Below are 27,724 nucleotides of genomic sequence, written 5' to 3'. Positions count from 1 at the left end.
ATAGATCACTTCTCACTTCTCGCTGCAGGTGGCCCTCCATCTGAGTATTAGTTATTCAGGACTGTGAAAAATGGAGAAGTGCTATGATGACATGCGGAGTAGTTTACAAAGGTTCAGTAGTATAGCTACCTGTTTATTGTAGATAAAACATACTGTATTGTTTTACGTGTTTCAGTTTCATACTGAGATGAAAAAAATACTGAAATTTAAATGCTGTAACTACATTAAAAATACAACTATTTTTCTACTGAATTCTGCTGGATTGGTCAGTAACACCAATTTGCAAAATCCTGATAAACTGTTTAAAAACATGATTTCCCTTCCTTGTGCCTGTTCTATATCCCTTAAATTTGGTGATAAACTACTGTTCAAATGTTTTGATGTCCTATTATTACAGGGAAAATGTCAAATAAAAAAAAACACTATTAACCTGCAGATATGGGGTTAATCTGCAGTTTAAGTCCCCCTTCACACGTCAGTGATTCTGGTACATATGTGACAGTTTTTATATGTACCAGAATCACGGACATATGCAGACCCATTAAAATAGATGGGTCTGCACACACATCAGTGATTTTTTTATTGACTGTGTTTCCATGCGGCGTACATGTGTGTTCGTGTTTCCACACAACGACAAGTCTGCTTTTTTCTGGCATCACTGATGTAACACGGGCCATACAGTGGTGTGATCCATGTAACACGTGCCAGAAAAAAGGTATCTTTGAAATAAAATAATTTGTATACTCACCTGTCTCCAGCGATGCTGTCTCTGGCCGCTGCTGGCTGCTGCTTCCAAGCCAGCTAATTATGCTCATGCATATGCACTGCACAGCCGACCCAGAAGTAGCTGCAGAGGGCGACAGCAGCAATTGGACACAGCAGAGCTGGAGATTCAGCACCACGGACAGCAGGAGTGGGGACAGGTGAGTATTAGTGCCTATTCTCCATTTGCTATCACTGCTCACAGATTATGGATTACTTATAGCACATGGAGAACACATCTGTGCCATGAAATCCCAGCACATGGAGAGACATATGCATTTTTAACACGTCAGTGAAAAACATCTGTGTTTTTCACTGACCTGTGAAAGAGGCATAATAGAGTTTAGATCCTGCCAGACGCTTACACATTAATACTTAATTCTGGGAGTAAAATAAATTATTTCTCTTGGCAGCATTCTGGTTTCAGTCATTGGGCAGGAGCGGGTGCAGCTTTAGTCACTACTGTGTGTATCAAAAACGGTGGCTTTACCCATGCCCCTCGCATTGACTACTCTGCATTTGAGGAGTGGTCTGTCAGTGCAGGGGGCTTGGTCAAAGCCACCGCTCTCAATAGACAAAGTGATGACTGAACCTGCGACATTACCACACCATGACTGAAACTGGAATAAGGATTTTTTCTTCTGATAGCGAGGTTTAATGGGCATTCATCCGGCAGGTTTCAAACGCTATTTATTTACAGATTAACCTCATATGTGCAGGTTAATAGCATTTTTTTTCATATAACAGGTTCCCTTTAAACACAAGGCCTAGACTATATTATTGCAGTTATTTTTATATAATCCCTTTTATTTATATCTTATGTTTTATAACCTATATATAATAATTAGATATGTGTTCTTATTTTTTTTTAATTAATTTTAGATTTGATTTCAACATTTTCTTAGTACAAAATGAGCGATAGAAGGCTAGCTAATAGCTGCTTTTCACCTTATGAAGAACTGCATATATTATTGAGAAGTCAATATTTCCATTCAATATTTCACATGAAGCTTAATCCACCTTCCAGCAATATGAGGCATAAGGTAGATTGTACTTTACTCATGAGAATTCAAGAACAGATGCTGGTATTTTCATCACTAACTGAATGCCAGTACTATGGAAAAATTTTGCTGATCGTTCCACTTAATATTTAACCTTAGAGACTGAAACATATGTTTATTTAAAGTGCACAAAGAACAAGATTTACAGAATACATCCACCTAATTCAACTTATGACAAATGATTGTAGTCTGACATTTCTTCTACCTAATTATCATTTGGTCGCCAGGTAAAAATACTTGCAGGATATTTAGGTTAATATTAGGTAGCCCTTTTGTGTCATCTGATCACATATTATCTGCCAGGCTGTAGGTTTATAGTATGGCAAAATATTGTTATATCAGAGGAATATTACTAAATTGGCCTATTCGGAAAATATAGATAAATACATATTACAGTTCCTTACCTGGAAGAACACAGATGCTTAGTTATTGTTTCACTTAGAAATGTAATGACATGATTATATCAGTCAAATAGAGGTGTTCCAAAAAATGTGCAGGACCCTGGTCCCGAGATTGCCAGTAGTATGTGGCTGCTGGATTTAAGCATTGAAAGCCTCTTACTTCTTACATCATTTATGATGCCTCTTCCAATTAGGCCCACACAATGTCATCTATGTGTTGGGCCATAATGTAATGGCTTTGCGGGGCCTACTAATCAGAAGACACTGTAGGTGGTAAGAGGTTTGCAATGCTTTGGTTTGATGGCCACTGGACCAGGGTTCTGTTAATATTTTAGCTCAATTCTACAATCAAATCATTATCCTATGAAACAGTCATTAAATGTTGTTTTGAATAATTTGTTGGGTAATTCCAGTGGGAGATAAAAACCTCTGCAGTACTCAGGAGCTTAGATCTTTAAGTGCAGTACATTTCTCAAGCCTGTAACTCCAAAGCTCAATTGTTGACGGTTTGCCTTAAACTTAATTTTCTAACTGCGAGTTTTCATCATTGACTTACAAAATGCTGATACAGTGGAGCTACAGCCAATCACGGGTCATTGATTCATTGTTTCTGGAGAATCTGCCTCCAGAGTTTATTATAATAGAAAGGTGGAATTACCACTTTGAGACATTTAATGACTGACAGTCTGTTCTCCTGATTTAGATGTCTCACACTGGAATAAACAACTTTAATTTCAAATAGGCAGATTCTCAGGATATCTATGTCAGACTCATAGATCTTAACAATATTATTTCACAGGAAAAAGACACTGGATAGCAAATATCAAGGTGTACATATATTATTATTATTATTATTTATTATTATAGCGCCATTTATTCCATGGCGCTTTACAAGTGAAAGTGTATACGTACAACAATCATTAACAGTACATAACAGACTGGTACAGGAGGAGAGAGGACCCTGCCTGCGAGGGCTCACAGTCTACAGGGAATGGGTGAGGTACGATAACTTTGGTATGATAACTTTCAAGGCTTACATTCCCATATGGACAGCTTAGGAAGTTCACCGTACTAAAAATAATTCTATTAAAGTGGTTGTCTGGTCATTGGGTACAATTCTGCAGTTACTCTATGTACTATGCACTCGAGTACTCGTGGAGCACGGCTGAGTATCATGGGTGCTCGGATGTTTCATTCATGAAACAATGACCACAATGCACAGACTTGCTTCACTGCATGATGGGTGCAGGCATACCAGGGATAACCATTCACAGTCTATGAATGGCTCTCACTGAGGTTAAAGCAACATTTTCGAATGTAGTGTGTCAAATGAAAAATACCCAACCCCCCTGCCCCAGAAATGCACTCTTTATGGCTGGCTGTATGTGGGTGGAAAGATGAACTGCCCAATCATTGACTTTGATTATACTCATTATCATATGATGTCATAGTAAGCAGGAAAAAAAATCCAAATGTGTCGAAATAGAAAAACAGTGAAATTTTGAAATAGTTTTGGGTTTTTTTTATTTACAGCATTTATTTTACCATAAAACTGACCTTGCACTTTGATTCTCCAGGTCAGTATTATTACATTGATACAAACATTTACAGTTTTTGTTTTAAGTAGTGAAAAAAATTCAGGAATTATGAAAAGAAAAAATCTTGCTTGTGTTGCAACTTCCGAGAGTCATAACGTTTTATATTTTTGTGATCTTGGGCTGTTTTAGGGCTTTTTTTTGTGTGCCGAGCTGATATTTTTATTGATAATATTTTGGTGTGTATATGAAGTTTTATCGCCTATTATTATGTTTTTTTCTGTTGTTGCGGCGACTAGAAAAAAATGAAATTCTGGCATTTTTATATCTGTTTTCATTACGCTGTTTACCAATCAGATTAATTTATTTTATATTTTGATAGATTAGACATTTCTGATTGTAGCAATACCAATTATGTGTTTTTGTTTATTTTTTTAATGTTTTATTTTCAATGAGGAAAAAGGGGGGGTGCACTTCTGAGGTTTTGCTTCATGTTTTTAAAAACTTTTCTAAAACTTTTTACTGTTTTTACCAGTCCAATTAGGGGACTTGAAGTTGCGATCATCTGACCGCTTGTGCTGTGCAGAACAGTGCATCAGCACCACCCTGTATAGCAGAAAAAAAATCTAAGAATGCCGTCTCGTAGCTGTCATTCACTGTAGGATTTTAATGACAGACACAAGGGTCATTAGCTGACCTCTGGCTGTAGTTACAACCCATCATGGGAGCAGTGAATAATGTGTCCCCTTGCCAGTGTGTGATAAATCCAGCTGTCAGATATTGATAGTGAAATTTAACTGGTTAATAGTCGCAGGTGGATCTATAATCCATCTGCGGATTTTAGAGGCACATGCCAATTTATTAGATCAACCATCATGTGCAAGGAAAGATGCGGACTCGGAGAACGAGCCCGCATCAAGGGCAGGTAGATGATCAATGATGCACATCATAGATCTATCTTTACGGGTTAAATGTTTTTCTTGCTTTTCTGTTAAATGCATTCCAACTACTACTGATGTCACTTCTGGTAATGTGAGGAGATCTGACCATGCGGTTCTGCAAGAATGTGCACTTGTGTTCCAACATGGAGTTATGATGGTTCTGAAAGTGATTTCATCCCCTCAGTGCTATTTGTAACATTACAAATTTGTGTGTGAGATAACCAATATGATTGTCTATAAAATGATGGTAGTCTCACGTTTGAAGCTGTAGTGAATGGTGAGATATGGAGCATGAAAGTTAAAAGTTAAAAACATTGTTACACTTTTGCTTGTCAGTGTGTGTGTGTGTGTGTATATATATATATATATATATATATATATATATATATATATATATATATATATATACATAGACGTATATCTACACATTTGCATGTGTATATTTAAACAAGTATGCATGTGTATTTGTGCATAAAGAGGGAAAGAGAGAGATGTCACCTGTCTGTCTGACATGCCCTCCCATCTAGTCCTCTGCTCATAGCGTTCCAACCTCTACTTTCAATCATAACTGCACACACAATGTCCTATTTTTGCACCTTCACTCTGCCCTGGAGCTTTTGGCATGAAGTATGCCTTTTGTATTACAATATGCATTGCTAGGTGTTGAGGGAACCACATCTTGTTGTAAAAGCCCCTTGATGCTCAGCCCTGGAATCCCAAATGCAGAGTAAAGATACAGGAAAAGGACATCATATGCAATGATGACAGAAAGGAGAGACTGGAGAGAGCTGTACAGCAGTAGGAGAGGTGAGAGGCAAGTTATTTGTTTTACTCCATATTTATAGTGCCCAGTGGAGCCTGGAACATAATGATATAAAGAAGATTCAATCCACATAATTTTTTATGCAAACTTCCAGGCCAAATATGTGCTGCATCAGACACACAGACATATATACAGTGTATACACATATGGCACATATACACTTCATGCAAAAATCTACAATATATACATTGCACATATATACAGTGCCTACAAGTAGTATTCAACCCCCTGCAGATTTAGCAGGTTTACACATTCGGAATTAACTTGCTATTGTGACATTTGGACTGTAGATCAGCCTGGAAGTGTGAAATGCACTGCAGCAAAAAAGAATGTTATTTCTTTTTTTTTTTTTTTTTTAAATTGTGAAAAGTTTATTCAGAGGGTCATTTATTATTCATCGCCTCAAACCACAAGAATTCTGTTTGGTTCCCCTAAAGTATTAAGAAGTATTTCAGGCACAAAGAACAATGAGCTTCACATGTTTGGATTAATTATCTCTTTTTCCAGCCTTTTCTGCCTAATTAAGACCCTCCCCAAACTTGTGAACAGCACTCATACTTGGTCAACATGGGAAAGACAAAGGAGCATTCCAAGGCCATCAGAGACAAGATCGTGGAGGGTCACAAGGCTGGCAAGGGGTACAAAACCCTTTCCAAGGAGTTGGGCCTACCTGTCTCCACTGTTGGGAGCATCATCCGGAAGTGGAAGGCTTATGGAACTACTGTTAGCCTTCCATGGCCTGGACAGCCTTTGAAAGTTTCCACCCGTGCCGAGGCCAGGCTTGTACGAAGAGTCAAGGCTAACGCAAGGACAACAAGGAAGGAGCTCCGGGAAGATCTCATGGCAGTGGGGACATTGGTTTCAGTAAATACCATAAGTAATGTACTCCACCGCAATGGTCTCCGTTCCAGACGAGCCCGTAAGGTATCTTTACTTTCAAAGCGTCATGTCAAGGCTCGTCTACAGTTTGCTCATGATCACTTGGAGGACTCTGAGACAGACTGGTTCAAGGTTCTCTGGTCTGATGAGACCAAGATCGAGATCTTTGGTGCCAACTACACACGTGACGTTTGGAGACTGGATGGCACTGCATACGACCCCAAGAATACCATCCCTACAGTCAATCATGGTGGTGGCAGCATCATGCTGTGGGGCTGTTTCTCAGCCAAGGGGCCTGGCCATCTGGTCCGCATCCATGGGAAGATGGATAGCACGGCCTACCTGGAGATTTTGGCCAAGAACCTCCGCTCCTCCATCAAGGATCTTAAGATGGGTCGTCATTTCACCTTCCAACAAGACAACGACCCAAAGCACACAGCTAAGAAAACCAAGGCCTGGTTCAAGAGGGAAAAAATCAAGGTGTTGCAGTGGCCTAGTCAGTCTCCTGACCTTAACCCAATTGAAAATTGTGGAAGGAGTTCAAGATTAAAGTCCACATGAGACACCCAAAGAACCTAGATAACTTGGAGAAGATCTGCATGGAGGAGTGGGCCAAGATAACTCCAGAGACCTGTGCCGGCCTGATCAGGTCTTATAAAAGACGATTAGTAGCTGTAATTGCAAACAAGGGTTATTCCACAAAATATTAAACCTAGGGGTTGAATCATAATTGACCCACACTTTTATGTTGAAAATTTATTAAAATTTAACTGAGCAACATAACTTGTTGGTTTGTAAGATTTATGCGTCTGTTAATAAATCCTGCTCTTGTTTGAAGTTTGCAGGCTCTAACTTATTTGCATCTTATCAAACCTGCCAAATCTGCAGGGGGTTGAATACTACTTGTAGGCACTGTATGTACAACATACAGCATATGAATTCCACACCCATATAAAGTACATTCCATACCTCGTTTGACGCTTATGTATACTGTATGTACACTGTACACATATTCACAGAAAATGCACACTGCAGACATACATAGACAGTATATATACACACGCTGCATACATGTTTACATACAGTTCTCATATGTACTACATACTCATGCATGTACTTTACACAGACAGTATATGCAAATGTTTTACACATGTAGATACACATAAAATTTACAGAAATGCATATGTACAGTACACTTCACATTTACAGGTACTGGAAATATATAAATTCTGTCTTTTCAGGCACTTGTCTTCTGTTAGTAGGTAGCGTCTGTTGCTGGCAGCATCTCTGTCCTCTGAGCCGTGCATTTTGTGACACAGTGGAAGAGGGTCACTCCAGCAGGCGGCAGGAGTCTTCAGAAGATTGTAATATTACTACTGAATAGTGCGTGCAAGGGGAAATATGAAGCCCACAGCATCACACAAGGCTATACCAAAGGAAAGGGAGGTGGACACAGAAAAAGCAAAGAGAGACTCAGACCTGAATACTGATGGAGCCTACTCAGCTGATGCAGAGGAGAACGAATCGGTTTTCCTCACTTACAAAGTATACAAATAGTTCAAGGGAAATAGAGTCAGCTTGCCCAGGGTCAGCTCCAGGTGTTCATGGGCCCTGGGCGAAAGAGTCTCAGTGGGCCCCTTTAACACATATCACAATTCATAATGTTGAAATACGGCAGAGAAATATAGGTATAGTACAATGCCATAAGATTTCACTTCTTACATTACATGAGTGATATCTACAGTGGCATGCAATGGTTTTGTCACTAAGGGTCAAAATTACTGCTATTGTAAACAGTTAAGCAAGTTGAAGATGAACTGATCTCTAAAAGGCATAAAGTTAATTATGACACATTTTCTTTTTATTTTAGCCCCCTTCCCCCAAAATTTATATTTTTATCTTTTAAATTTTAAAGCAAAAAGGAAAGTGGGCAGATGCAAAAGTTTGGGCAGCCTGCATGGTTAGGACCTTGTAGCACCCCTTTTGGCAGCTACTACCTCTTGTAAACAGTTATTTGTAGCAAGCCAAGAGTATCCCAGTTCTTGTTTAAAGGATTTTCATCCATTCTTCCTTAGAAAAGATTTCCAGTTCTGTGAGATTTCTGGGTTGTCTTGCATATACTGCTCTTGAGGTCTAGCCACAGATTTTGAATGATGTTGTTCAGATCAGAGGACTGTAAGAGTTATTGTTAATGTTTCAGCTTGCGCCTTTTGAGCTCGTCTATTGTGGATTTTGATGTGTGTTTAGGATCATTATCAACTTTTAGAGGCCATCCTCGCTTCAACTTCAGCTTTTTTACAAAAGGAGTCATGTTTGCTTGAAGAATTTCTTGACATTTCAAAAAATCCATTCTTACCTCTACCTAGGAAATATTCCCCGTGCCATTGGATGAAGCACAACCCCAAAGCATGATTGCTCCATTACCACACTTAAATTTTGTGATATGTTGTTTTCCTGAAATTCTGTGCCCTGTTTTCTCCACACATACATTTGATCATTGTTGCCAAAGAGTTCTATTTTAACCTCATTGGTCCACGGGACTTGTTTCCAAAATGCATAAGCTTGTTTAGATGTTCTTTTAAATACTTCTGATTCTGAATTTCATGGTGGGGTCGCAGGAGAGGTTTGTTCTGATGAGTCTTCTATCAAGGCCATATTTCTGCAGGTGTCTCTGAACAGTAGAACAATGTACCATAACTGCAAAGTCTACTAAATCTACTGAATGTCTTTTGCAGTCAAGCGGGGGTTCTGATTTAACACTGTAGTAATCCTATTAGCAGGTCTCACAGAAATTTTGCTGGGTCTTCCAGTCCTATTCTTGATCTCCCCTGTTGCTGTAAATTGCCATTCCTTAATTATATTTTGAACTGAAAAAAGGGCAACTTGAAAACATTTTGCTATCTTCTTATAGCCTTCGCCTGTTTTGTGGGCCTCAACCATTGTCATTTTCAGAGTGCTAGGCAGCTGCTTAGAAGAACCCATGGTTGCTGCTTCTTGGCACAAGGTTAGAAGAGGCTGGGTTTGTATAAATCTGTGAAATTTGCATTTCCTGGTCTTTCCTAACGATGATAGTGAACAAGCCATATCCCTAACAGGCTAATTAAAGTCTGAAACCATGGCCAAAGTCATTTGAGCACAGAAATCTCCAAGGGTGTCCAAAGTTTTCCATCTGTCCATTATCCTTTTTGTAATTTTTAACATATAAAAGATGAATTTTTCTTCTTCATTTAAATGTGTCATCTTTAGCTTTATGCCTTCTAGAAATCATTTAATCTTTAGCTTTCTTTATATTTTACAATAACAGTAATTTTGACCAGGGATGCTCAATATTTTACATTACACTGTATTGTAAATTGTACAATACCATACAGCAGGGGGGATTTATGCAAGTCAACTATTGTGACCTATCCCTTCCCTCAGTTCCAGTCAGCATTTTATTCTTAGCTGAACTCCCTGCAAAGAAAAAACTGTACTTTGAATATGAAAATTACCTCAGCCTCCAGGGCCCAGTCTGACTCCTGAACCTTCACATATATCAGCCCCCAGGGCCCAGCCAACCAACTCATCCTTCACATTTATCACCTCTCTAGTGCCCAGCCTGCCCTCTCATTCTTCCCATATTACAGACCCCCAGGGCCAAGCCTGCCCTCTGATCTTTCGCATATTTCACCCCCAAGGTCAAGCCTGCACCTTTCTTCACATATATCAACCCCCTACTTCATACTTTTCCATACAACCAGAAAAGATGGTAGCAATGTGGAAGGAACTTATAACCACCATGAGCCTAGGACAATTCCACGCTACTGCCTGAGGTGAGGCATGAGGGTGTCCTCCTTGCTACTTTCTTGTTTGAATTTTAAATCACAGGCCCTGCCCCTGCTGCTACCACATGTCTGTAAGGAGGCAGTGGCGGGCAGCAGCAGAAAGATGGGTCTACCCCCAAGAGCAGGACCGGTCCAAGAGGAATATGGATGCTGGCATGCAGCGACTAGCATTTGGCAAGCAGTGTGGATGATTTCTTCAATGGCGAGTGGGTTCCCCCATTTGTACATGACCCCGGCACTCACCCGAGTGCACTGGGTCCTGACACTTCTCCTGAGCGTACTCCTCATCGATATAGTTGCCAATAGTGATCTCCTGCATGGACAGGTCAAAGCAGCAAATGGTAAATATTTAGGTGCCAGCTAGAATGATAATAAGCAAAAAAAAAATCCTATATTAATAACATTTAAGAAGGTAGTGTATATGGCTTGGTCACCAGGTAGAGTAGCAAGCCTATCCATTTCAGATTTATTCCTTACATTTGTTACTCTGCTTTATGACCATATTTAAACACTGCTACCTTTTTTAGTGCCATAAAGGATACTTTTTTGAATTCTTAATTGTTTCATTTGGACAATTGAAATTTTCTTCCAAAAAAGGGCAAATATCTTGCTTTACTTATCAGAAAACTCACTTAACCAGTGATGTGAATATCAGATTTGCTTCTTTATCCATTTCCATTAGAAATATAAAAAGTGTTTGAATTTCCTAATACAATGTACAATGTATAATACTATCTGCTTTTCAATCTCACCAGATACAGCTATAAGTATTTTACATCACAACAATACAGACCTGAATAAAGTAAAAAGTTCCAATCGGGAGAACCCTCATACTATGAATTTCAAATACTCTGCAGATATGGAGCAGCTCCAGGCTACAATAAACAATTCTGAGCACTGCAAGCAGGAAATTGCTTACCGCTGTAAAAAGTCTCACATTCTACATAAGCAAAGTAAGTTGTTGCAAAACTATTCTTGTTTTGTCATGGCCTAATGTACTTTAAAATGTTTAATCCATAAGTATTGCTGTTTTAAGGAACCATACAGTGTTCACATCTGCTGAAAAAGTTGTTTTCTGGTCAAAATGACAAAAACTTTCATTTATATGTATATTGAGGGAAAGTTTAAACGTTAAATAAAATGGTTCATGCCGTAATCTTTCTTTTATTTTGATGGCATCCTGATTGAGGCAATATGGAAAGGTAATCAGCACAATATTGAAAATTGGTCACAAAGTCAATTGGAATGAAAACATAGTAAATGGTAATAGTTTAAAGGGAACCAATCACAATAATTTTTGTATATAACTTAAAACCAATGCTATACTGGCCCGATCAGGCTGATTTTATACATACAATTAGTTGTCAGCTTGGTTGTATAGGTTTTCAAACCCAAGATAGTAAAGTTTATAAAATCGGCAGCTTCTTAAGTGACAGCAGCTGAGGATCAGATAATAGCTAGGGGTATTCATAGTTATCCCCTCCCCCTGTTAGATTTAGCATAAGTATTATACAAACGATTCACCTTATCACTCCCAGGACCTGTGTGAGATCATACCCATGTGACCAGAAGGGGCAAGGCCTCAACCAACAGAAAAATGTTGCTTTGTGTTATAAACTTCGTTGGCTGAGGCCCTGCCCCTTCTGGTCACATGGGTATGACCTCACACAGGTCCTGAAAGTGAAAAAGTGAATTGTTTGCTTAATACTTATTCTAATTCTAACAGGGGGAGGGGATAACTCTGAATACCCCCCAGATGTTATCTGATACTCAGCTGCTTTCACTCAAGAAGTTGCTGATTTTATAAACTTTACTTGCTTGTGTTTCAAAACCTATACATCCGAGCTGACCACTAATGGTATGTATAGAATCAGCCTGATAGCGCCAGTATAGCACTGGCTTTAGGTTATATACAAAAATCCTGGTGATTGGCTCCCTTTAACTGTTTAGATTCCCAATATACAAGGTTTGTATTAAGGGAAGAATGGAGTCAAGCTATGTCTTCTATACAGTTGTCGCTGGACATTTTTGACCTTCGATGATACTTCCTGACAATGTAATTTGTTTTAAATTCTAAATCTCAAATCATTCAATATACTTTATTATAAGGGGTTTGACAATCATAGCTTTCAGCTACAAGAGAGGGTTAAAAGACCATGTATTAGTAGTTTTGAGGTCCAGTTGAGTTTAAATATAGGCACAATGACAAGTTTACAAAATGTCTAGAAAATAACAAATAATAGTCACAACTCATAAAGTTATACCTGAAAGATTAAGGCTAGATGTAAGGAAATTATTACCAATACTTTAAAAGGACCCTGTCATGTAAAATAAACAACTATTAATCTGTATATGTTTAGTTAATCTGGGGGTTAATAGGATTCTGATGCGGTGTTCAGCCGTCACACTGAGAGCCATGCTGCTGGGAGGAAAGTAACTTTATTCCTCCCAGCAGCCGTGGGCTTTCAGTCATAGAGATGTGGCTGATGTGACCTAAGTCACTGTTTAGTGCATAGTGATAGGCGACTACAACTATGGCTGGCACTGACTGCCAGTTGGCTCTGTACTGATACAATTCTAAGCTGGCTGCAGTAAGTGTCCATGCATGGTTACAGCCGCTGCTCATAATATACGGAGTTTTGACTGAAACCACGCTGGCCACACCTCTATGACTGAAAGTCCAAGGCTGCCGTGAAGAAAAAAATTAATTTCCTTCCAGCAGTGGAGCTCTCAGTATGTCACCCGCATGGTGTCAAAACGTTATTGAACTCCCCATAGTTTTTTTGCATGGCAAGTTCCCTTGAAAAGGCACCTGAGATAAGGAAAGCTGCTTGGTGGGCTAGTGCAGAGCTATTTTATTAATCCCTATACTTGCAGATGTAACAGGGGAAAAAAACTGGTGTTTTTTACTAGATAAAAATATTTACATAAAATAAAATGAGGCTTAGTTTTTGTATTTTCGAGATACTATTTAGTCAGGGAAAAGAAATAATATTCAACCATTCCGCAGGCAGGCACAGATAGAGTTAATAGGTCTACAAAGTGAGCATTACACTAAGTAGCCCTCTGAATTTGACTTTCTTGTACCCCTCTGTATATGTGACTGTCTGGTATTGGCCTAAGCTAAAGTCACATTTGAACTTTCAGTTCTCGGTTTTGAAGCCGAATTAGTATTTCAGCCTTTCTGCTAAGCAGCGCCTCCAGAATGTATTAATATTGAATGCTTAACTTTAAAAGAAATCAGTTTTAACGGATTCTGAAGGCTGGATGAATCTTTTTCAGCCATATTCCAGTTTAATTTAAGGAAATGGAGCTTCTATAAATGATCCGCAACTATTTTAGAAACTACTGAGACTGCATGTTTTATGGTAGCCTAGAAAAAAAATACTGTAACAATGCTGGAGCCGGGCCATTCCACATTTTATAACTTTTGATATGAAGTAGCGATAGTTAAGAGATTTTTATTTATAGCCCAGAAGGAAATACCCTTTCAAAGGTGGACTAAGAATACCATACCTAATTACTATGTGACAGATACCATTTATTATGCTCCTGTTACCTTCTCATTAGAGATATAGGAAAAAATATATCTATTAGGAATTCATTTTAAATTGAATATAGTCATTTTATCATATGAGATTATGCTTCACATGCAATTCAATAATGGGCATTTCAAACAGTAAATAATTTATTAACGTACAAATGGCATATGAATTAACTTAATTACAGACACATTAATTTTAATGAACTTTCTCTTGAGACTCATATAGTAATATTCCAGACCACAATCAATTTAACTAGAAGAAGCAGTTTTACTGCTACATGAATTCACAGTCCATGCCAAATGAATATGAAAGCTGGTCTAGAGATATTACTACTAAATAAGTTGATTTTTACATTTTTTGGCTTCTTCGAAAATATATTATTGCATTCACCAAAATGTACAAAAATCCATAATTTTCAGTACTCATAGGCATCTATTATACATTTACCATATTTTTCAATTTACGATACGCACCCCAAATTTAGAGAAAGAGAATGTTAAAAAATGGGTGCCATCTTACAATCCGGTGGTCTCTTACAGGGGGGATGGCAGCGGTGGTGGAGTAGGGTCACAGGAGCCAGCGACCGTAGTGGAGCAAGTCGATGCTGCAGGCGGCGGGTGTCCCAAATAATGTGAGGTAGGCAACTTCCAGAAACTGTTGGCAGAGTGGGCTTGAAAAAAAGGGTGCTCGGTGTCGGCATGTGCGCAGATTGAGCTATCAGCTCAGTGACAACCCAAGATCTCATCTGCGCACGCGTCACCTCTGGGCACCATTTTCCTTAAGTCCGCTGCTGGGAGATCAATAAACCAGAGGTGGCGCATGCGCAGATGAGATCTTGAGCCAAGAGCTCCATCTGTGCACATGCCACCTCCGGGTGCCATTATTTGAACCCCGCACTGCCAACATTTTCAGGATGCCTCTGCTTTACCACCCACCACATTGGCCCCAGCACAGCCCGCCACACCGGCCCCAGCACAGCCTGCCGCACTGGCCCCATCACAGCCCACAACACCGGCTGGCCCCAGCACAGCCCGCCACACTAGCCCCAGCACAGACCGCCACACCATCCTCAGCACAGGCCCCAGCACAGCCCGCCATGCATGCCCCAGCATGACACGCCTCACAGACCCTAGCACAGCCTGCTGCACAGACCCCAGCACAGCATCTGCCTCCTGCAACCGCTCTCAATCACCTTCCGGTAAGGTGCATTTGGACTATAAAATAGAGGGACTTTTGAGCCGAGAGCTCCATATGTGCACGCGGAGACTCTGGGTGCCATTATTTAAAGCCTGCACCGCCAACATTTCAGGATGGCGGGCCCTGCCTCACCACCCGCAAAACAGCGCACCGCCCCTGCCTACTGTGACCCTGCTGCAGAACCCCCCGGTGAGCTACCTTTAGCTTATAAGACACACCCCTCATTTTCCCCCCAATTTTTGGGGCAGAAAAGTGCGTCTTATACTCCAAAAAATACGGTAATAGTTTTCTGGGTTCTCCAAAACAGCCTTCATTTCAGCCTCATTTGGTTAAAAAATGGATTAAATTATTAAGTATTATTTTTTTTCTATTGCCATGCAACTATACGGCAGCATAAAGATGTGTCTTATTAGAAAAAATAATATTTCTACTGATCTTACCATTGTGGACAATGATAAGCAGCTGGATTCACTTGTTTGATGTTCAATATCATTGGGTTATCCAAGAAAATACAACCTGGCAGGAATATTGGATGAAACTTTATTGGTGAGAGTATATTACGATTTTTTTTTTTTGTATTGCCTAGTATACAGTGTCAAACCATAGCGCATACAAAAATATGCAGACCCTTATGTAATGATCAATGCAATGTCTATGTCCATTAGGTTTTATTCATATAATGCAAATTCAAGGCTACATGCAAAACCATACAATAACCTATCAATAAATGAATATACGGTGGGTACGGAAAGTATACAGACCCCTTTAAATTTTTCACTCTTTGTTTCATTGCAGCCTTTTGTTAAATGCAAAAAAGTTCATTTTTTTCCCCATTGATGTACATTCTGCACCCAATCTTGACAGAAAAGAACAGAAATGTAGAAATGTTTGCAATTTTTTTAAAGAAGAAAAACTGAAATATCACATGGTCAAAAGTATTCAGACTCTTTTTTCAGACACATATTTAAGTCACATGCTGTCCATTTCCTTGTGATCCGCCTTGAGATGGTTATACTCCTTCATTGGAGTCCAGCTGTGTTTAATTAAACTGATAGGATTTGATTTGGAAAGGCACACACCTGTCTATATAAGACCTCACAGCTCACAGTGCATGTCAGACCAAATGAGAATCATAAGGTCAAAGGAACTGCCCAAGGAGCTCAGAGACAGAATTGTGGCCAGGCACAGATCTGGCCAAGGTTACAAAAGAATTTCTGCAGTACTCAAGGTTCCTAAGAGCACAGTGGCCTCCATAATCCTTAAAGGGAACCTGTCACTGGATGTTTATAGTACTCACCTAACAGTCGGTGCAGAGCAGACTGGTCACCGGGTCTGCGCCTCCTTTTTCGGCATTCTTTGTCCTCCTTGTTCTGAAGCTAGTGTGGATGACGCATTCTACTATTCTCCTATCATCTCGTTTGAAAATTAAAAACTTGGGGCCAAAGCAACATTATTAAAAAAAATGGGATTTTTTTTCATTTACTCAGCCTAACGTTATACAATTCTGGGAATCATATGATGGATAAAACTGCTCACTACAACCCTAGATGAGTTCGAGAGGTATAGTTTCCAAAATGGGGTCAATTGTGGGGACAATCGGCAGCTCTCCAAATGTGAAATGGCATGACATAGTTACATAGTTTCATAGATTAGAAAAAGACCTAAGTCCATCTAGTTCAACCTTCCTCCACCAATTATACATTTTTTCACAAAATCATTTATAACCAACAATGTTGTCTGTACTCAGGAAATCAGGCACCCCTTTTTAAAGTGTGCGCATGCGCTCATTTTATAGAAGTGTTGGAGAAAACTTTGAAAATAATGCGGTACATGTGTCGGCCATGGTGATAATTGTGGCTGCACAAAGGAGAAATTTAAATAAAGGGGAGACAAGCAGTCAAGGGAGGAATCATTAAAGACCTAACCAACAAAATCCCGCCCTGATGTACATACCACTCAACCAATGCACTCATTTCTGGGTGTTGATGTTTTTTTCTGCGGTCAAACATCCAATCTCTAAACTGATGGGATGATTTGATTGACCTTCCTAGCACCACTATGGCACTGCCTTTTCTTTATATGTGAAAATCCTGCTGGTTAGGTTCCCTTTAAAGTTGATGTGATCTCTAAAAAATTGGTTTTGTATATGCTTTTGTAAATTTTGCTGGGAATATGAGAAATTGCTGATAAACTTGTAACCATTCTGACTTGGTAGCAGAAAAATAATAGTTAAAAAATAATAGTGATTTTAATTAGACATGTAATAAATATTATTTGTTAAATAGTTTATGTGGTATAGTTATCTAGGTGAAGGATATAAAAATTCAAAGTTTTAAAATTGCTAAATCTTTAAATTTTTTGTAAAATTGTTGATATTTTCATAAATAAACACAAATTATATTGAACATAATGTACCACTAACATGAAGTATAATGTGTCACAAAAAAACTATCTCATAATCACTGGAATATATTGAAGTGTTCCAGAGGTATTACCTCATAAATGGACAAAGGTCAAAAAGTAAAAATTGGCCTTGGCAGGAAGGTGAAATGGGCTTGGAGGTGAAGTGCTTAATAAGTTATTAATACTTAAAAGTTACTTGAGCTTTTATGCAAAATGTTGTCACTTTCTTACACTTTCCTTCCTTTTTCTATCTTTTCTCTTAAAAGTAAAATAAATTATTTATACATTTGTATGTTATAATCAGTTCTACTAGCTCATTTTTAGCCCAACCAATATTTTTTTATAGCTCCTTAATTCTGTCCAAACTGATTTCAGAATAGTGAATTTATAAGGGTCCAAACTTCAGTTGTTTCAAAACACCAAATCTCATGCCTTCCATAATAAAAAAATATGTGATAGGTGTATGTTGAGTTTTAGAGAAGTTGTAGAATTCTTTCTTCAGTAAACAATGCCCAGTAGATGATTAAGGCCGTCTGCACTCAAAAGATAAGTGAAAAGCAAAATAATATCACGGTGATGCAAATCATCTCTGAACTTATAAAGCACATTAAGTAATCCACGAGAGCAGAAAAAGCGGCACAACCCACGATGTAGCCAGATAATCTTGTTTATTCCAAAATATGCAATAAAACTGTGGGAGAGGAGCTGGGTGCAGGCCCTCTATGGACAATGGGCATTTTGCGCCTGTTTGTGCTTCTATGGGTCCATAGAAGTGCAAGAAGGTGCGAAACGGCCATCGTCCATAGAGGGCCTGCAACCGGCTTCTCTCCCGAAGTTTTTTTGCACACTTTGAAATAAACAAGATTATCTGGCTACATTGTGGGGTGTGCCGCTTCTTCTGATCTCGTGGATTACTTATTACACATTTACTTTTATTGCAAGATGATCACCCCATGCCAGCGTTTTATTCGGAGTACCTGAGTGGACTCTCTCCTCAACAGGACCTGTCAAGGTTTTATGCGGTGGTGCAAGACCACTCTCTCTCTTCATTACCTATAAAACACATTGCTCAGATTGTTTAGCTTTTTTCAGAGTAATATGCACTTTTAAGCACATTTTATATTGAAATTCAATCACATTAGTAAAAAAATAAGCCTAAAATATATAATAAACTTTCATTCCCTTGTATTTAACATTCTATCTTTTGCAGCATAATTTTAATATCTCTCATTTGTACACATATTAAAAAAATAGATGCTCAGTTTTTTTCACCTTTAATTTTAAAATGTAGACTTGAATCTCTCAAGATAAATGATTCTAATATCATGCCTCAGTGAGTAAGCAAACTCCTGGTGCTCTTTCCCACTAATAAAAGTAAAAGATTTGACAATAATGAAAAATTAGGTTATTTGTAGAACATCTTTTAACTTAAAATAAATCTTCGATGTATCGGGGGAGGTTGTAAATTTAATCATATATTATTCCATAATACACTATGCATCCTAATATACATCTTTTAGATCATGGTAAACAGTGTTGCTTAGCATATACATTATGTAAATGTGTATGAATTCAATTTAAATTTATTTAAATTTTCTGAAATATATGTTATAAACAGAAATGTGAAAACTGGATTCAACTTAATATTTAATGCAAGAACACCAAGACCTGAGGCTTGTCCTCCTGTAGTGATGAAAATCCTATCTTAAATATGATGTCATAAATAAACAATCACCCAAAATAATAGACAAATTCATTATGAATAACATAGCATAAGAGTTTGTGAGGTTGAAATCCTAATAATTTAGCGATATAATTTACCAAAACTTAGCGTAAAGGAAATTTGTCCTCAGGATCGACCATCTGAAGTCATCTATATGAGTATGTATGTAGGTCATAGAAAGCTGAAAGCTTTTTGCTAAAAGCTCGATAGTTCTAGATACGTTCGAGAACGGTTCTAGCAGCAAAAAGCAGGGCTTTTTACAGCTACAGTGAGCAGGAGCCATCGCTGGCAGCCTGCCACAAGCTGGTAACCAAGATAAACATCGGGTATCCAAGCAAAGCGCTTCGGTTAGTAACCCGATGTTTATCTTAGTTACGTGCAGGAAGCCCACACTTTCCCGCTCAGCTCGCTCCACCCCCTCCTGCCCGCGGCATGTACACATACATACACATACACAAACACACACACACACACATCCACCCCCCGCCCGCCCGCCCGCTCGCTCGCTCGCTCGGCTTACCTGCGGTGATGAAGTCCCGCCATCCCGACCTCAGCGCTGTTACTGTCCTCCATGGCCGCCGCTTGTCACATCACCTATCGCTTCCGACCCGAGACTGACACTGGCGGTGACGTCACGGACCTCTCGCGATACTTGATGTGAAGGCGCCGGTCATTGACCTCAGTGACAGGGGCTGTCAGTGTGCTGGAGATCAGCGCAGGTAATGTACCTCACTGACAGCAGCACTTGTCACCCCCCTGCAGTGACCTGGGCTGACCCATTGATGTTAGCTCAGGTCACTGCACTGCTCTCCCAGCCAATGGGGAACATCCTGCTCTTCATTGACTGGGACAGTGTGCATCGTCATGGCAACCCCTTGGATTACACCAGACCTGGATTTGTTTTTCAATCTAATAAATTGGTTAAAGAGGGAATGTTTTGGGGAGTGTTTTTTCAAATAAAAATGTGTTTGTCGTGTATTTTTTTTTTATTACTGACTGGGTTGGTGATGTCGGGTATCTGATAGACGCCTGACCTCACCAACCCCAGGGCTTGATGCCAGGTGACATTACACATCTGGTATTAACCCCAAATATTACCCCGTTTGCCACCGCACCAGGGCGCGGGATGAGCTGGGGCGAAGCACCAGGATTGGCGCATCTAATGGATGCGCCACTTCTGGGGCGGCTGCGGCCTGCTATTTTTAGGCTGGGGAGATTCCAATAACCATGGACCTCCCTAGTCTGAGAATATCAGGCCCCAGCTGTCTGCTTTACCTTGGCTGGTGATCCAATTTTGGGGGACCCCTACGTGTTTTTTTTTTTAATTATTTATTTAATTTAAAATAACAGCGTGGGGTGCCCTCAGTTTTGGATTACCAGCCAAGGTGAGGTTGCCAGCTGTGGTCTGCAGGCTGCAGCCGTCTGCTTTACCCTAGCTGGCTACAAAACTAGGGGGAACCCTATGTCATTTTTTTTTCATTTTTTTGGCTAAATACAAAGCTAAGCACCCCTTAGTGCCACATGAAAGGTACCAAAGGGTGTTCCACTTTTTCTCCATTTTTTTCTCCACTTTCTCTCCACTTTTTCTCCACTTTTTCTCCATTTTTTTCTCCACTTATTCTCCACTTTTTCTCCTCTTATTCTCCACTTTTTCTCCACTTTTTCTCCACTTTTTCTCCACTTTTTCTCCTCTTAATCTCCACTTTTTCTCCTCTTATGCTCCACTTTTTCTCCACTTTTTCTCCACTTTTTCTCCACTTTTTCTCCACTTTTTCTCCTCTTATGCTCCACTTTTTCTCCACTTTTTCTCCTCTTAATCTCCACTTTTTCTCCTCTTATGCTCCACTTTTTCTCCACTTTTTCTCCACTTTTTCTCCTCTTATGCTCCACTTTTTCTCCACTTTTTCTCCACTTTTTCTCCTCTTATGCTCCACTTTTTCTCCACTTTTTCTCCACTTTTTTCTCCACTTTTTCCTCCACTTTTTCTCCTCTTATGCTCCACTTTTTCTCCACTTTTTCTCCACTTTTTCTCCACTTATGCTCCACTTTTTCTCCACTTTTTCTCCACTTTTTTCTCCACTTTTTCTCCTCTTAATCTCCACTTTTTCTCCACTTTTTCTCCACTTTTTCTCCACTTTTTCTCCACTTTTTCTCCACTTTTTTCTCCACTTTTTCTCCACTTTTTCTCCTCTTATGTTCCACTTATTCTCCACTTTTTCTCCTCTTTTTACTGCACATGTTACTTTATGATTGACATCTCTTTCGTACCAGAGCTGTCTAAGTCTACTCTGACCCCATATTTGTCATTACTATATTGTCCTTGTACTGTATTATGACATTTGTATCATGTGTTTCATTTCTTGCTGTGTTGCAATTTTTTTGCTGCATCCCAATTGTACCTCTACATTGTTCGAGTTTATGTTATTGTTCTCTCACTCTTATGTGATACTGATTATTGTCATTTTTCATGATTACATGCAGATAAGTCCAATCTGACGAAGGCTCAGGCCGAAACGTCATTTGTAACTTGTTTTGGACAAAAACATATATGCTTATGAAAAAAAAAATTTCTTAATACGGACCAATAAAGAGTGATTTTGCATTACTATCCGTTGTGACTTACTGACTTAGTCTGGGAGATATAGAGTGCCGAGGTTACTCACTAATTTTATCTATTATTACCTCTGAGCACCTATATACCAGTGAGCAGAGCTTCCTCTACAGTAGTTCTCCTGATTAGGCATGCCCTTACCTCATGAGCAGGGCATTGCAGCTTTGGTAGCAACCATTACGACATGGACTCTGCTGCTGTGGACCCGGGGAGAGTGAGTGCAGATTCATTGCACCCACACTCCTCACATGAAGGGTCCGCACTCCTAGAAAATGGGGGATACGTTCCCTGAGTGTCTCCCCCCCATATTCTAGACAGTCCAGAGTCGTCGTGGGACCCCTTTATTTTTTTTCTTACAATAAATTGGTGAAAGAGGAAATGTTTTGGGGACTGTTTTTTCAAATAAATTTCTTTTGTCGATTTTTTGTTTTTGTTAGTACTGACAGTTTATGATGTTGGGTATCTAATAGACGCCATGACATCACAAACTGCTGGGCTTGATCTCAGGTGACTTTACAGCTAGTATCAACCCGATTTATTACCCCGTTTGCCACTGCACCAGGGCACGGGATGAGCTGGGGTGAAGCGCCAGGATTGGCGCATCTAGTGGATGCGCCACGTCTGGGGTGCCTGCGGCCTGCTATTTTTAGGCTGTGAAGGCCCAATAACTATGGACCTTCCCACCCTGAGAATACCAGACCACAGCTGTCCGCTTTACCTTGGCTGGTGATCCAATTTGGGGGGTCCCCTACTTTTATTGTGTAATTATTAATATTTATAAAATAATTATAAAAAAGAGCCTGAGGGGACCTCCACATTGGATCCCCAACCACGGTAAAGCTGCCAGCTGTGGTTTTCAGGCTACAGCCGTCTGCTTTACCCTAGCTGGCTATCAAAAATGGGGGGACCCAACGTAATTTTTTTTTTTTAACTATTTTTTAAATAGAAAAAATTAATGGGCTTCCCTGTATTTTGATTGCCAACCAAGGTAACGGCAGGCAGATGGGGGTGGCAACCCATAGCTGTCTGCTTTATCTGCGCTGAGAATCAAAAATACCGCGGAGCGCTACGTCATTTTTTTAAAGATTTATTTTTACAGCACTGTGATGTCCAGCAATCAAAATACAGGGAAGCCCATTTTATTTTTAGTTATTTAAATAAATAATTAAAAAAAATATATGTTAGCTCCCACTGCATTTTTTGTATTGCTAGCTAAGGGTAATCCAAGCAGCTACTGGCTGCTAACCCCCACTGCTTGGTGTTACCTTCACTGGCAATGGAAAATCCAGGGAAGCATTTTTTTTTTTTTTTTGCCAAAAAGCTACAAAAAAAGGACGTGAGCTTCGCCATATTTTTGTATGCTAGCCAGGTATAGCAGGCAGGTGCTGGAAGAGTTGGATACAGCGCCAGAAGATGGCGCTTCTATGAAAATGCCATTTTCTGAGGTGGCTGCAGACTGCAATTCGCAGCAGTGGGGCCCAGAAAGCTCAGGCCAACCGGTGGTGCGGATTCCAATCCCAGCTGCCTAGTTGTACCTGGCTGGACACAAAAATGGGGCAAAGCCTACGTCATTTGTTTTCTAATTATTTCATGAAATTCATGAAATAATAAAAAAAGGGCTTCCCTTTATTTTTGGTTCCCAGCCGGGTACAAATAGGCAACTGGGGGCTGGGGGCAGCCGTACCTGCCTGCTGTACCTGGCTAGCATACAAAAATATGGCGAAGCCACATAATTTTTTCAGGGGGCAAAAAACTTCTGCATACAGTCCTGGATGGAGTATGCTGAGCCTTGTAGTTCTGCAGCTGCTGTCTGTCTGTATGGAGAAGAGCAGACAGCAGCTGCAGAACTACAAGGCTCAGCATACTCCATCCAGGACTAATAGAAAGGGAAATCACCAGCACTTGAATCCAGGCAAATTTCTTAAAATGAAAAATTCTTTATTTTCGTGTCATTAAAAGTCCATAAATTGGTGGTTATGCCCTGTAACAGAGAGGACGCGTTTCGAACGTCTAGTTCTTATTCAATCTCTACACCAACTAGTCAACGGATTGTTTAAAAAGGGGGCTAAACCCAACCACATGATCAATGGTAACAAGGAGCATGGTGTCTGCTAAGAAATTAACTCTATATGGTAAACTCATTTACATTTCAATATATACATTTGAGACATGTCCATATATATACAACAAGTTTAGTAAGCAAACATTATTTCATTCCTTTTATTCAAACCTTGAGGAAATCTTGTACCCATTAAGAAAATCCATTTTATTTCTCTTTGGAAAAGTATATCCCTTAAATTTCCGCCTCTTTTAGGTAATTTAATTTTTTCAATGGCATTGACTTTCATGCCATTGAAATTGCCAGCATGTGCGTCCCGAAAATGTTGGGACGCACCCGACAATTTTCTGGTAGTGGCATTATTCACATCGTAGATGTGTTCTGATATTCTTTTTTTAAGGGATCTACAAGTGCTGCCTATATATTGTAGTTGGCAGATCGTACAAGATATCAGGTAAACTACATGATCTGAGCTGCAGTTTATTAGGGACGTAATTTCATAGGTTTTTTTATCTGTATATGAGGTAAAGTTTTTGGTATTTGACATGTATTTGCAAAGACCGCAAGCTTTATGGCCACATTTGTAAGAACCTGTAGTGGACAACCAACTGCCAGTGTTTTTTTCTTTTCCGTTGGAAAAGTCGCACCTGTTAGTATGGTCGCTAGGTGATAATACAGATCCTAAGGTACTATTTCTTTTTGAAACAAATTTAACCCCCTCTTTCAGAATATCATGAAGAATATCATCAGTAGCTAGAATCGGTAAGTATTTTTTAATGATTTTAATTACTTCATGATAGTTTTTACTATACATTGTGGAAAAAACCACTTGAGCTTCCTTTTGGGGGTTAATTCTGTTCATTTCCAAATATTGAGATCTACTTTTGGTATTAGCTTTAATTTTAGCTTTCTCAAGATTTTTAGAACTGTATCCTCTAGCTAAGAATCTTTTTTCTATGATGTTACATTCCGTCTCAAAACCAATTTCAGTAGTACAACACCTCTTGGCACGGATAAATTCCCCAGTAGGGATGTTATTAATAACATGTTTGGGGTGGCAACTCCCCGCATGTAAAAGGGAGTTCCCTGAAATGGGCTTCCTATACAGACCACAATTTATTTCTCCATTAATACTATTCCCATAGAGTTGTATATCTAAAAAATTAATTTTTGATAAATCTTGGAGAAACGTAAAGGAAAGATTGTGGGCATTGTTATTAATATAAGATATGAAATTTTCAATCTTTTGATTGGGATTTTGCCACACAATAAGTATATCGTCTATATACCTTAAATAAAGTGCAATATCCGATGAAAAAGGATTGCATTGGTTGAATATAAATTGTTCCTCCCACCAAAACATGAATAAACCTGCTAGCGAGGGAGAGAACCGTGCGCCCATAGAACATCCCTGCAATTGTAAATATCCGTTGCCAAGAAAGGTGAAGTAATTATTTTTAAGTAAAAAAGTAGTTACTTCCAATAAAAAATTCTGAAGTTCAAAAGAATAATTAGAGTATTTTTCCAATAGATCTTTTAAGGCTAAAATAGCAAGTGAATGCGGAATGGAAGTGTATAACGATTGTACATCGCATGTTACCCAGCTATAGTTACTAAGCCATTTCATTTGTGAGATTATATTCAATACGTGTTTACTATCTAACACGTATCCAGGAGACATTTTTGGAAGAAATTGTAGATGGTTATCCAACCATTCTGACAAGTGTTCAGTAATTGAATTTATACCTGAAACAATAGGTCTCATTTTAGGGGGGAATGTGTTCTTGTGTGATTTTGGTAGAGCATGTAGGAGTGGTATTAGAGAGGAAGAGGGATTGAGAAATTCTTTTTGTTTTTCACTTATTAGGCCAAGGTGAAAACCATTCTCAAGAATTCTTTCCAAAGATTTTTTAATACCGGCAGAAGGGTCGTACTCGACTCTCCTGTAGGTGTTACAATCCTGTAGCATTTTTAATACCTCCTTCTCATATAATCCCGTATCTAACACTACCACTGCCCCCCCTTTGTCAGAATTTTTAATAATAATGTTGGTATTGTTACGTAAAGAAAAAACCGCATCTTTCTCTGATTTAGATAAATTGTGGGCCATGACTTTTTGTTGTTTGGAAAGAGCGGTCAATTCTTTTTCCACTACATTCTGGAAATCTGACATCTGCTCACATCTTGAAGCAATAGGGTAAAAAGACGGATTAGGAACATTCATTTGAGGAACCGCACAATATGCATTGCAAGTAGTGTTATTATCACTGGACAAGTCATATAGATTTTGTAAAGACATTTGTTCTTGAAAAGATACAGGGGAAAAGTATGTATTTTCTGATGTATCCGAAGCAACAGGAACATTCTCATTATGAAAAAAGTGTTTTTTAACTGTTAATTTCCGAACAAACTTGTTGACATCTAGTATTGTTTTAAAAAGGTCAAATTTTTTGTTAGGAACGAAATTAAGACCCTTTTTTAGAACACTTATTTCACTGTTGTTCAGGATACATGCTGACATATTTATAACAGAATAACTGTTAACAACATTTATTTCTTCTTCCCCCTCGTATAATGGCCATGCTGGTATCCATTGTTTTCTATGTTTTCGACCCCCCCTCCTTGTTTTTTTCGATTTTTTTGGAAAAAAGATTGACTTTTCAAGTTTTTTGAAACATTGAGGGAGGTAGAGGGAATGTCCAAATTAGTATCCGATGTGTCGGTATTATAGTCCGTAGTATCAGCATCCGTAGTTTCAAGATCTGTAGATGAAAAACTAACGCGGCTCGAAGTATTACGTTTTTTGTTGTTTTTTAATATAGATTTAGGACCAGTCCGAGAAAATTTTCTGAAGTTATGCCAATTATAGACTTTATTGTCCTCATAGTCTCTTAAGTCTCGGACAAATTTCTTCTCCTTAAATGTGGCAATCGTGTCCTCTAAGGTTGTGATTTTGGCATTTATTTGGTCTCTCATATTTTTATATGATTCCAAGTTGTTATATTGGACAAGAGAGATTTCTATTTCTTTAATTTTCGTTTCCAACTGTGATATTTTATTTTGCTCTTCCTCCACAATCAGTTGAATAAGCTTTTTAGAACAATCAGATAAAATTATGTCCCATTTTCCAACAAAATCTTGGTTGAACTCCACTGTGGGTCTTTTATTCAGGCGGAGTCCTCTGGGGATCATGCTTCTATCAAGATAGGCTTGTAAAGTCTTATTGTCCCACCAGGTGCGTATTCTCGCCGTCATAACTTTTTCCAGTTCCCACAAGAGTTGGTTCAGCTCAGCATGCGTTTCCGCAGGAATGTCATGTTTATTTAGAGAAAAAATCTTAGCAGTTCTCTCCGTTCTAATTTGGTCAGACATAGAGAAATTTTCATGGTTTTGTATGTCATCAGCATTAGTAATCTGGTTTTCCATTTTGTTAGGAACAATAAGTCATATAACACATCATATATGGGAGAACTAATCTTCTTTGTTATATTACAGTCCAAAGATGGTAATACATATGACTTACTTCAAGTTCCTGGTTGGAACAATCAGGGAGCACGGATGGAATGGTTCAAGGTAGAAGGTAAAAGAGATTTTCCGGCTCACCTAATCTGGAAACACCCAGAAGCCATGGATAGTGCACGGAGAAGAAAGGAGTAGCCAGTCCTTGTAGTAATAATAGAAAGGGAAATCACCAGCACTTGAATCCAGGCAAATTTCTTAAAATGAAAAATTCTTTATTTTCGTGTCATTAAAAGTCCATAAATTGGTGGTTATGCCCTGTAACAGAGAGGACGCGTTTCGAACGTCTAGTTCTTATTCAATCTCTACACCAACTAGTCAACGGATTGTTTAAAAAGGGGGCTAAACCCAACCACATGATCAATGGTAACAAGGAGCATGGTGTCTGCTAAGAAATTAACTCTATATGGTAAACTCATTTACATTTCAATATATACATTT

The 27,724-nt window shown here is 39.0% G+C and overlaps 1 protein-coding gene across 1 annotated transcript in view; it reads left to right on the top strand.

Annotated features, from left to right (window-relative positions):
- The window catches only part of LOC142245804 (contactin-associated protein-like 4), a 795,990-nt gene that overhangs the window by 553,975 nt on the left and 214,291 nt on the right, over nucleotides 1-27,724 (top strand). The window contains exon 13 of the mRNA XM_075318773.1: nucleotides 10,982-11,179. Coding sequence (XP_075174888.1) covers nucleotides 10,982-11,179 — 198 coding nt within the window. The remainder of the gene's footprint in view (nucleotides 1-10,981; nucleotides 11,180-27,724) is intronic.

The sequence above is a fragment of the Anomaloglossus baeobatrachus genome, chromosome 1 (genome assembly GCF_048569485.1).
Source record: "Anomaloglossus baeobatrachus isolate aAnoBae1 chromosome 1, aAnoBae1.hap1, whole genome shotgun sequence".
Taxonomy (NCBI): domain Eukaryota; kingdom Metazoa; phylum Chordata; class Amphibia; order Anura; family Aromobatidae; genus Anomaloglossus; species Anomaloglossus baeobatrachus.
Note: the sequence above shows the minus strand (reverse complement) of the source record. Positions and strands in the feature narration are given on the sequence as shown.